Source organism: Diachasma alloeum, unplaced genomic scaffold (assembly GCF_001412515.2).
Source record: "Diachasma alloeum isolate Michigan unplaced genomic scaffold, Dall2.0 Dall_scaffold_00339, whole genome shotgun sequence".
Classification (NCBI taxonomy): Eukaryota; Metazoa; Arthropoda; class Insecta; order Hymenoptera; family Braconidae; genus Diachasma; species Diachasma alloeum.
Genome location: NW_021680478.1, coordinates 961,785 through 973,688, shown reverse-complemented (window position 1 = coordinate 973,688; position 11,904 = coordinate 961,785). Strand labels below are relative to the sequence as shown.

Below are 11,904 nucleotides of genomic sequence, written 5' to 3'. Positions count from 1 at the left end.
GCCAGGGAACATGTGTTCCTGTGGAACTTTTCTGATTGTTAATGAAACTTGAAAATATGTAGCTACAGCTGTGATTAATCGAGAATACTACACTTTCATAACAAAACTCATTAATTCCATCGAAGCACCGATACTCATCGTACAAATAGGCACCTTCTAACAATCATGTCCTCTCAATTTTTTTATACGTCATGGATCACATACTGACTCTTGCGTGCATTCATTAAAAATGATTCTTCTATGAAACTCGAACAAACAGGAATAGTAGCTACTATTATTTCCAAGAATTCTTCATCACTGATAACTATCGTCTTATTGTCTGCGGTATTACTAAATAAATAACTAAATTGTCAATGAGGAATAACAATTTTGAATTCGTGATACGACAGGATTTATGTGAAAACACGAATGATGGGGTTTTTGTTCTATGAAATATGAAAATTTGAGGAAGAATATTGGATACGTATTTTTTTTATTTTTCTGAGTAACGAAGAATCTTTTATTATTTACATTGAGAAAAAAAATCATTTTTGCCAAATATCTATTTACCTGAGGGAAGAATTAATTTTTTCAATGCCGTATTTCTCAATTCGAGCCATTCTCAGGCAATTCTCATTAGGTTTCAATTATGTCAATTATATTGCTCTAGAAGATGAACCCGTTAGTTATGACTTTGAGTGAACTCCTTAAATAATTATCAACATTAAAAAATTGATGAAAATTCTTCTCTCTAGAAAATACGAAATTTAGGAAAAATGAATAATCATTAGAGACATCCCTCCAAAGTCATGTGGAACATAATCATCCTTTGGAGCACCATGATTTTTATAACTGAAACCTAATCAGGCTCGCCTGGGAATGACTCGATTGGAGAAATATGATTTTGAAAAAATAAATACTTCTCTCAAGTAAATGAATATTTCGCAAAAATAATTTTTTTTCTCAGTGTATGAAAATGGTAAAATAAGGGTCTGATATTCTTCACTCAATTTTCATATGCAATAAAAATTCATGCAGTTGAATGATTAATACATTCTACAGCTTGTTCGATGTTAGTGGATTGTTTGTCCAATGAGATACTCACAATTTTCCCTTTCTTTCTGGTATAAAAAATAATGTGTTACTCGGAGGTATCCAAATACACTGGATACAACCGCCAAGCTAGGTCTAATTCGATGGCATTTTCTACCCAAGGTATCTCATAATTATCCCCCCCCCCCCCCCCCCCCCCCCCNTTATCCCCCCCCCCCCGCCCCACCCCCCCAATCCCCTTGAAAACATGATTTGAGAAGTAAGCAGGCACTCGGAATCTATACGACAGAGGTAAACATTCAACGAATAAACATGATTAAACAGGACTAACGAACATTATATAAAAGATTATTAATATTAGGCAATCGTACTCAACATTTTTCATCATGAAATTTGACTCTAATCCCCTTGAGAATTCTTTAGACTTGCTCATTTAAAACTAAGTGGTTAAACCTTTGATTGGCTGAGTATTTGTGTCACATGTATCATAAACGCATCGTAAGGTGGTGGTTTAATTTTCATTTGAAATACTTTTCATGGTAAATGATAAAAATTGGAATGGTATGTACAAGTGACAAAGAAACATCATCGTGTTGTCTCTGTAAAATAATCTGTGACAGGTTTTCAAGATTTTTTTGTTTTTTTTTGTTGCTTCTGCTAGAAAAACTCAATTGACTCGACCTAACGAATTAAATTGAAATGGAAATTTAGGTGAATTTGGCATCAGTTCCCTGAGCAGGAGATCTAAAGTAAAAATTCAATTCGATTGGTAAAATGTAGCAAACGAATTCAGCACTGTCTCAATTAACATTCAAACGAAACAGCTAATATGTTACTAATTAAGTATCTGATCCGTTCTTAAGGCTACAGCAATAAGTATGAAATGTCACGTTGTTTGATTGATACTGTTTGAACTTGGGCTGCAGCAACTATTCGTTGTTACCTCGTTAGCCGTGACGATGTTACTCGCACGGCCATTTTGCAAGCGTTAAGAGTCAATGTGCTTTGAGAGAAGATTCTCACGCTCTTCCTCGTCCACTGATGATTTTTTCGTGGGTAAACGAGCTGCTTCAGCTTGACGTGATGCTATTTCCGCGTCAAGGTCTAGTTTCTGACCTTCGGGGGGATTCATTGGAATTTCTTCGATCTGAAAGACGAAGAGCGTCATTTTAGAATTTTTGTGGAGGCGTTTTTCGTCGTTTTTCGTCTAATAATGAGGAATTTGACATTGAGATGATTTTTCAAATATGGGAATCGATTTTGAAGTCTTTTTGACGTTTCAGTGGAGTTTTTAATGGATTACAGGTTTTAAAGGAGTACAGTTTTCAATTGCAGAATTTTTTAATTACCGTAGGGTCTTACCCGAATAAACGGGAAATTAAAAGAAAATTTTAAAAAAATTGTGCATTTATTTCTTGGGGACATTAAGGATATCCAAGGACTTTGGCTGTTTTTTCAATAATTAAAATAATAATGATTAAGTGAATAATTAAATGAAAATCATAGTTTAAATGACAAAGTTATTTTACAATGATTTTATCATTTAACCTTTGCAGTTCTGAATTTCATGATTTTTTGCAATCTGAATATTCATGAGTTTTTCCAAATTTTCTTCACGCAACTTAATTGATAGTTATGATTAAAAATAGTTGAATCTACGCTAAATTGTAAATGATTTTTGGATATCTTTAACATGATTTGGCTATTTGTTTTTCTCAGCATCATAAATTTTTCTAAGCTCCATTTGACCCTAGGTTACTAAAAATTTGCAATAATTTGATTATTCAATTTATAAAATCTCAATTTGATTTTTCATTTTAGTCAAAATTCCATCAGAAATTGATTAGAATTAAACAATTTGAATTATTCATTCAAAAAAAGAGAATGTTTGAAAAAAAAGTTATATTTCGCAATATATCATTGACAGATTAATTTCCAAAACTGAACCAGAAGAAAAAAAAAGTCAAACCTTCACAGGTGAATTCTTCAACTGCCCATTAGGCCCGTTCCTCGGTACAAACTTTGAATTAGTCATTGGACTCGCACTAACTGGTAGAGGTGACGTTGGGGCAGTTGCACTCCGCACTGGTGACTGCTGTTGACGTGCATCATTGACTCTGTGATGATGTCTACGTTCATTACTGGGTGTCGTTGGCATACTGTGATCGTCCTCATCCAATGAATGAAGTAACTTCTCAACTTCATCGTCAAACTGATCCTGACTCGGCGACGGATCTTTCTGGCTTCTCTCCAATAGCGTAGCTCTTTTAGCTGCTAGATACAGTGATCTCTTGACTTTAACGTAGAAGACTTCGGTTATTGCACGCACTGTGTAGTCTGGCACAAATGTGTGACGCAGTATGGCATCCAAATTTATCGATTGGATACTTCCCAGACTTTGGGGATTTGTCGTTGTTGGGGACTCCGTCACTGAAACATTCGAGGCTAATTGATTGATTGAGCTGATGATGATTTCATGGGGGAAATGTTGACATATCGATGTGTCCTTGGAGAAAAAAAGTATCTGTAGGGAATTATTCAAAAATACGTAGCTCCGCAGAGAGGAATTAATTACTGTTGAATGGATTGACAAATAAATAATGATAATTATTATATTGTCAGAATTGTATTTCTAAAGTACGTATTTTTGAATAATTTTCTCGTAATACACTGTTGAACATTTTTGGATGAAATTTCAAATTATTTCGTCGTTGATAATTGAAAATTCGTTGAAAAATCAATGGAAACTGTAAATTTCAATTCAATTATTGCATGAAAATTAATAGAAATCAGGAAATTTCAGGGGAATATGTCATTGAACATACAACTGATTGAAAATTGAGCGTTATTTTGTAATGAATATTCATATTTTTATTAAAAATTCAAGAAAGTTTAGGAATTCTCATCTTCCTGCTCCCTAAAAATTCATAATTTCATTGAATTCTCAACGAAATATAAACTTTCATTATCTTCCCTTTAGACGAAAATCAATGTCATTCTCCTGCAAATGACAGCTCAAGACTCCTTGAAGTATCAATTTCCCTCCACCACAGTACATCCTTTCCTCCAGGACACATCGCTATTTACAGAAATAAATGACTCACCAACAGCAAAATTAGGACTGAGTGCTTGACACCCGAAATAAGTAAATGGTCCACTTTCAAAAATGAGATTTTCCTTTCCAACGGTCACCTCCACACGCCCCTCAAGAATCAGGACAAAGTAATCAACAGCTTTGCCCTGCTGGTATATTATAGCCCCTGGATCATTGCGTGCCTTCTCACGAGACTTAACTTTGATGTGATAAATGATATCTTGCTTGAGTAATCGACGGAGAATTGTTTCCGATATCGTGTCAGGTTTGAATGGATCCACAGCTAGAAATAGATTGATTAAGTTAGATAATGTTTCGATGCAAAAAGACGAGATTCACTCACTCGTTGATAAATATTGAAACATTGCCAATGTCAATTGTGGAGAGATGTGAATTCTCTGGTTCTCCTTCTTCTCAGCGAATACAGTGAAGTCCGGCATCATCGGACGATTGTTTAATCTCTTTCGTTTACTTCGATTATCAGCTGTTTAACATTGAGATAATTATCGGTTATTCTATCGGTGGTATGTGGGTCAGGATGATATGCAGATTATTGACTTACTGAATACGTCTGTCTCGTCCATTATTTCAGCTTGAATCAACTCCTCTATCACGTCCTCCAGGGTTACCAGGCCAGTTACTTCGTAGAATGGATCACCTTCACCTTCGTTGTTGACTCTCTGCACGAATGCCATGTGGCCCTTGTGCCCTGAGCGATAAAATACATAATTTCACATTTAATTAAAAAAAAAAGCTGAATGAATTTTCTTAAATCGCCAATATCACCGGACTCAACGATACGATTTGAATGAGTCAGGGCTCGTTTTCAAGCTTGAAAAAATACCTTTGAAATGAAAGAAAAGGCGAGAAATTTCACTCTGCCGTTCTCAAGTTATTCACGATTTAGTGCGATTCATTTTTTTAGATGTTTTTTACCTTCTTTGAACTGCTTGAACATAACGTCGAGGGTGACGTCTTCGAAAACAAAGTAACAGGGATTCTGGTAGAATTGGCACAATGTCTTCAATGGAGTATTGTCGTCAGGATCCACGAATGCCAGATCCTTGATGTAGAGCATTGTCACGATGTTGTTTCTCTCTCCCTCGTAGACAGGAATTCTTGAGAATCCTGAAATGCGAAATAAGGTCAGTAGCACCTTCAAAAGACCTTGACTGATCGATAATTTCTCGAGTGGGTAGCGTATTGTTCTGTGATAAGGGCTTAATGCATGGGGATGATAAGCATCACTCTCGTCGATGGCTTATCGTAAATTCGAGACGATGGGTTTCAGTATTCTCTCGGTCTTGGGGATTTACCTGATTTCATTATTTCGGAGACTGTCTCGAAGTCGAGGATTGCGTTGTAATCCAGCATATAAACATCCTCGATTTTGGTCATCACGTCGGAAACTGTCTTCTTGCGGAGCTCAAGGGCTCCAGCTATTATGTTCACTTCGTCTTTCTCGAGATCGTTGTAGCCAGTTGTCACCTGGAGGCATTCATTTGGTTGATTTCAAGGTTTGGTAGCAGGGAATTTTAGTATTTTACAAAAATTTCCAGTTATTTACATAAATAACTCATTTTTAAGTTTTTCAATGTGCATATTACTCAAGAATTTTTTTTATGACGAGAAATTTCAGTATTTGAAAATTTTTCAATTGCTAGAAATTAACGAAAACATGTTCACCATTTTTTAAAGATATTTGCAAGGAAAAAAATTACTTGAATTTTTCAACTTGATTTTGTGAAAACTTTTTTTTTTAATCAAGATCTACAAAAAATATCATCTGCAGAAATTTTGATATTTCGTTTCAATTTCCAGATATTCAGCAAAAACAATTCTTAAAATAAAAAAATTGACTTTTTTAGTTTAATTAAACAGTTAATATTTCCCTTAATTAATTAATTAATTAATTTTCCATTTCTTTCAATATTTTTGTGCAGAAAAATTGCAATTTCTCCATTCAGTAAAGAAATTCACTAAAAACTATTGATGAACGTTAATCTTCTAGCTTTTCGTTCTTGAAAACTCAAGTACAATTAACTCTTGACATTCTTCTGCTAAATTTTTCGGTATCGCATGATCCTATGACGTCATCCTAATCAGTATTTGGTAATCTAATCCAAGGTATCGTTTTGCGGAAGTCTCCTCGTGATAAAAAGCTAGTGTTTCAAGTCAATCGTCTAACTAATCGAGGACTTCCCCCTAACTTTGATGAATTCAATGACATAATGTCGTCACATTTACCTTAACCAGCTCCTTGAGACGCTCACGGTTGTAAACGTTTCCAATTTCCTCACCAAGCATGAAATCCAGGAATTTACTTATGGGATAACTCAGGGGAAACGTTATTACCATCATGAGCTTTGTTATGTAAATTGTTTTGGCACCCACGCAGAGTCCGTGTCTACTGCAAAATGCCTGCAAGGTTAATCGTTAATTCGTGTGATATGATGTATTTATCGCTTCATTTTTTTTTACACTCACTTGAGGGGAAATTTCACCGAAAATCACGATCGCCAAGGTCGAGCATACGATAGCAACTTCTCCAGATGTTAGATCGTCCAATAAGATTGTGAATATTGAATTTACCAGGACATTTGAGAAGAGAATAGAGCATAGCAAGTAGTTTCCATGATTTCTAACTGGTTGAATTGTTCTTGCATATTTACGTTCCTGGAAATCATCAATAAAAAGTGATGAATATCTCCGGATTGGCAGAGTGAAATTCAACATTTTTTTCATTTTGAAGATTTTTTTTCAAGCTTAAAAGATGAACTTGATTCATGCAAATTGCTTCGTTAGTTCAGGGGATATTGAGGATTTAATGAGATTGATTTCACTCGTTTATCTTCAATAGTGGTTTTTTGAGTTTGACGAACCTTTTCAGTTCCAGTATTACACAAAATCTTTAATTCAGTCCTGTCCATAGCCATAAGCCCCAAATTCAGCCCTGAGAAGAGCGCTGAGAAGGCCAGACACGTGAGGATAATCGTGATTTGCAGCCAGAGTGCTAGCATTTTTTCATACGTACGAATCTGGAAGAAATGTAATTAATTAGTTATCACGATAATTTTCACCAGATTTATCGGCCTCAATCCGGATAGTCTCGAGCATCGAGATAACGCCGAACTCAGTGCCATTTCTGGGACGGAGGAATAATTGACAAAATCCTCGACTCACTGCTTTATGACTCTCCATTCCCTGATGCTTGTAGTATACTCGTTTCTCGGTTTGTCCTCCATCACGGTTTTTCACTTGTTTTACGCAAATGTAGAAGGGCGACCCCATGGGCAGTATTACGTCCACAGTCCCTGTGAATTCGTCCGCATTTTGAACCTAAAAATTTTTTTTACAAACTCTTATTAAACCAAAAACATGATTTTTAGGATGGTGAATTGGAGTTTTTTTTCAAATTAAAATTGTTCTGTGTTATCACTTCATAACTCTAATTAATCATCATTAATTCTTCATCAATTGCTCATCTACCTAACGGTTTTTTCAATTTTTTCTCTGAAACTTGTCGTTCTTGACACAATTAAATGAATGGTAAAATCGAACAATTTGTAAATAGAATATTCTCATTAATAAACCAAACAATATTTCCCCAGCCCTAAAGAACATCAATCAAATCTTCAAATAATATGAACCTGAAAAAACATGGAGTACAAATAAGCAAAAGGAAATAATTTTTCTACAGAAATAAAATTTTTTCAGACCGCTTCAAAACTAATTAATTAATTCTTCATCAATTACTCAAGTTTCTCTCCAAAACGATTTGTTCTTGACCCAATTAAACCAATGAAATATTAATGGAGTGAACTAATGAACACAAAATTAATTACTGATGTCGTAAAATAGAATAACTGCTCTCAACATTCACGCACTTGAAATTCATCCGATTTGATCCTAGTGCAGGACTTGTCCTCCTGCGGCTTCTCATCCGTAAACACGATTTTGGTATCATTCTTGAGACCACTGCCAAATAGTCGTAAAGTAGCTTCTCCCCCGGCCAAAATCTCGGGCATTCCGTCCTGGGCAATGAAAGGCTCTTTGACGGCATGTTCCACTCGCAGGCCATTGATATTGACATCGGTGTAGGGTGACAGCGAAACTACCTGAGGGTCCGCAACGTCTCGTTGCAAACGACTGCCCTTTCTGCAAACAAACCGATATAAATCCCCCTCGTCTTAAGGATATCCAAGACCACACCATTCAGTAGAATGGAAAATTATTGAGAAGCTTTGGCGGGCGAAGATTTTGTCAATGGATTAATTGAAAAGCAAATGAAACAGCAAAATCCAAAGTCCAGAGGAAGGCCCAGGGGGAGACCCAGAGGGGAGAAAAAGGAAAATGTGATGCTGAATTTCAATCGAATAATCCATTGACAAAATCTTCGCCCATCAAACCTTCTCAATGTTTTATTTTATTCCGAGTGGCGAAGACGCAGTATTGGACACATAAAAAATAGTATATTATGGCCCGAGCACAGATAAACTGCGAATTTTAATTTCACTTTGTTCGGTTAGAACGCGGTTCTCGGTACTTGAGGCATAAAATATCATTTTATGTCCCTAGGACCGTAAAACCGCGATTCTAACATCGATTTTCTCGGTTAAATTGCGGTTTTCGGGCCCAAAGACATAAAATATTGTATGCCACACGGCGATAAAACTATTTCCTGACCCGTCTGATTAAAATCCTCGATTCGCGGCATTTTAAGAAACTCAAAAACGTGAGCCTCACATCTGTAAAGTTTAAGTAATAAAATCATTGTAAAATTTCCGGAAAGTTAGGGTTGAATGGGGCTCAAATGAAAGCTCTGGTGTTCGACAACAAAAGTAGAAAAGCATTTCAATGGAGAAAAACGAGCCAAAGTACTTGGATATCCTTAATCTGCATTGATCATCGAGACAAAGAGTATGCGATGATTTTGTTGCCACTCAGCTATCATTGCAGTGACACAGCAAGCCCTCGCATTAGTATTACCAACTACATAACGAGTACCAGACACTAATGACTCATTCCCGATTAAAATGGGAACAAACATGTGATTGAAAGTACGAATAAAATCAGACAGAGGTGGAATTGCAAATTCAGAGAATTCTATTGTATTTTCGTTGGATTGTGACGAGCCTGATGGGTGATTTATTCCAGTCATAAATTTAGAGTTGCAAAATATTTCAGAAATGTAAAAATAGTTCACATAATTCTCATCAATTATTCGTACAAAATGGCATTTTCTCTGAATGAAACTATTGAAATACTGATGAATATTTTAATTAATGATTCACATCATAGTTTCTCAGATCTTTGAAACATGAGGAAAATCTAAAAATAAAATGGAACAGAAGAAAAATCATTGAATTCCACTACGACAGGTTTAATTGCAAAATTGATAGTTTCTATCGCTCATTTAATCGTCATTTCGTTCTAATGAACTTGATCAGTAATTTACTTTCATTCAAAAATTCAGAGCTGACTACTTCATGAAAATCGAATAGAAACAGTATTCGATGATTTGAAGCTCGTTATTTCGGATTATCGGGAGTTATTTTGCTTCTGGAATTGAAATAGAGTAGACGTTGGCTATTTCATTCCTCGTTCTGATAGAATCAAACAGCAATTGTCTGTGGTATTTCGATATTTCAATGAAGTGGTCAAATAGGTCATTGGCTTTGTCATCATGTATTCGTATCAAATAACATTGTATTAGATTCCACGACTTCTACACAACAAATAGACATAAATATTTTAATTAATAAACGAAACAATATTCCTCCAGCCTCTAAAAACTTCAATAAAATCTTTAAATGACATAAAACTGGAAAAAACATGTGGTTAAAATAGGCAAAAGATGAAATATTTTTCACCCATCATTGAAAAATGTGAAAACAAATGCTTGATTAATATCTCGACAAAATAAACTAAAATAGTATTTTATTATTTTGCTTCTGGAATTGAAATAGAATTAAAAATAGGCTTTGCTATTTCATTCAATCATAACAGTCAACTCCAATACAACAAATAGACATGAATATTCTCATTAATAAACAAAACAATATTCCCCCAGTTCTTAAGACATCAATAAAATCTTCAAACGACATAAAATTGGAAAAACATGTGATTAAAATGGACAAAACATGAAATAGTTTCCAGGCATCGTTAAAAAATGTGAAAGCAAATGCCCAATTAACACCTCGACAGAATAAACCCCGTGCACAAAGCTGAATCCGAGCGTCTACTCTTTCATCGACTTATCGTTCCAACAATGTTTCATCCAACGAATCAACGTTACAAAATTTATTATAAATCGTAAAGCCACAGTTACATTAATCCGTAAGTAGTGAAACATCGTCAGATGTAGGGCAATATCTATTTTTATATTCAAAGACGTTAGGCCATGCGTGCGTTACGCTCATTTTAACCGAAAATATTTTTTTGCTCCAAATGAATTAACTCCGCTGTGCGATGAAATTCCCTATCAATGCTTATTATCAGATGAGAAATAAAACAAAGAAAGGAACGGAGAAATCTGAGGTGGAGGAGTCCTCTTGAATCATCGATATCTCCGGACCCAACGATTCCATTCGGATGAAACCGCTCTCATTTTGAAGTTTAAAAAATCACTTTGAAAGGAAAAAAAAAATTAATCAGTTTCACTCTGCGAATCCCCAGTTATTAACGATTGAATGGAGTTGGTTTTACCCTCTCCCATGAATAAAAATAACAAAGAAAAGAGAAAATGAGCAATTACCTGGTGACTCGTCACCTGGGAACGAGGAAAAACGAATCACACAATTGTGCAACGAATGATAATTAAGCAAAATGACTGGTGAAAATGAAATTGAAAAATAGAATTTTATAAATAAAGAACTCACATTTTGAGGGAAAATTCGCTGCCAAGATTAGTCCATGACGTCGTATGGGACTCGTCGACACTTCCCACACAGAAATAGACACTTGTAACCTCAAATTTATCGTTGGATGATAATTTGTATGTCGCAATGTCACGTCCTTTCGGTGAAGTTCGCAAGTCCACTAGGGTCAGGGGGTTGCTGTCATTGTTGCAGGTATTTTCATCGTTTGACCAGTGAAAGTTATTGAGATTCGCGAGGTGTTGACCAGTCACTAGCACTAGTTTGTTATCACTTGTTACCGATGATTCGGTGGTATCACTTGAGTTTGATAATTTATCACTTGGAATTTGTTTTATCGAAGTGATTTTGGGAACGAATTGGGGAGTCCTTGGGGTAATGTTTATGCCCGTGGTTACGTGGAAATATGTGAAAATAATGAGAATTAGGGTAGCCGGTTTGAGCGTTCGGCCAACATGTTGCGCCATCGTGCGACGAATGTCGCTCAGTGTGCGCAGTCCGTCCGGCGAGTGAGGGACTGGTGAATGTTGAGGGGATATTTCGAGTGTTTGTGTGTTATCGGGGGGACAAACGTGTGCGCATTGTTGTCGATAATTGTGAGGTTGTGTTAGTGACTGCGGTGCGGGATTGCGCAGGTCTCGATGGGGGCCAAGCCGACGGGATGGGGTTCTTGGTTGTTTTGAATGAGAGGGAACGTTGGGATTTGGGAAATGGGGTTCGGGAGGGGAATTTTGGGGGGACTTTGCTGGATTTTTGGGGTTGAGTGGGTTGATTTTTATGATTTGGGAGGGTCTTCAGTTATTGTTGTAATGGGGTTATTGGTTTGGGGGTCAGTAGATTCGCGGACAGGGAAGTTATTTGATTGAGGATGACAATTGTTCATTTGGGGTTTTGGTGGGT

The 11,904-nt window shown here is 36.1% G+C and overlaps 1 protein-coding gene across 2 annotated transcripts; it reads right to left on the bottom strand.

Moving 5' to 3' along the window:
- Positions 1 to 1,275: 1,275 nt before the first annotated feature.
- Positions 1,276 to 11,510, bottom strand: LOC107040616 (metal transporter CNNM4). 2 transcript variants are annotated; one of them, XM_015260758.2, is made up of 13 exons: positions 11,008 to 11,510; positions 8,014 to 8,284; positions 7,310 to 7,465; positions 7,009 to 7,164; positions 6,614 to 6,802; positions 6,374 to 6,547; positions 5,443 to 5,614; positions 5,063 to 5,254; positions 4,689 to 4,835; positions 4,470 to 4,610; positions 4,137 to 4,409; positions 3,002 to 3,477; positions 1,276 to 2,179 (listed from the first exon to the last, which is right to left on the bottom strand). In XM_015260758.2, exons 1-13 carry the CDS (start codon positions 11,469 to 11,471, stop codon positions 2,021 to 2,023), a joined length of 2,970 nt encoding a protein of 989 aa, XP_015116244.1. In that variant the 5' UTR covers positions 11,472 to 11,510; the 3' UTR covers positions 1,276 to 2,020. The 2 variants fall into 2 exon arrangements, with proteins under 2 accessions (XP_015116244.1, XP_015116245.1); XM_015260759.2 differs by having other exon boundaries at positions 3,002 to 3,462.
- Positions 11,511 to 11,904: the final 394 nt, after the last annotated feature.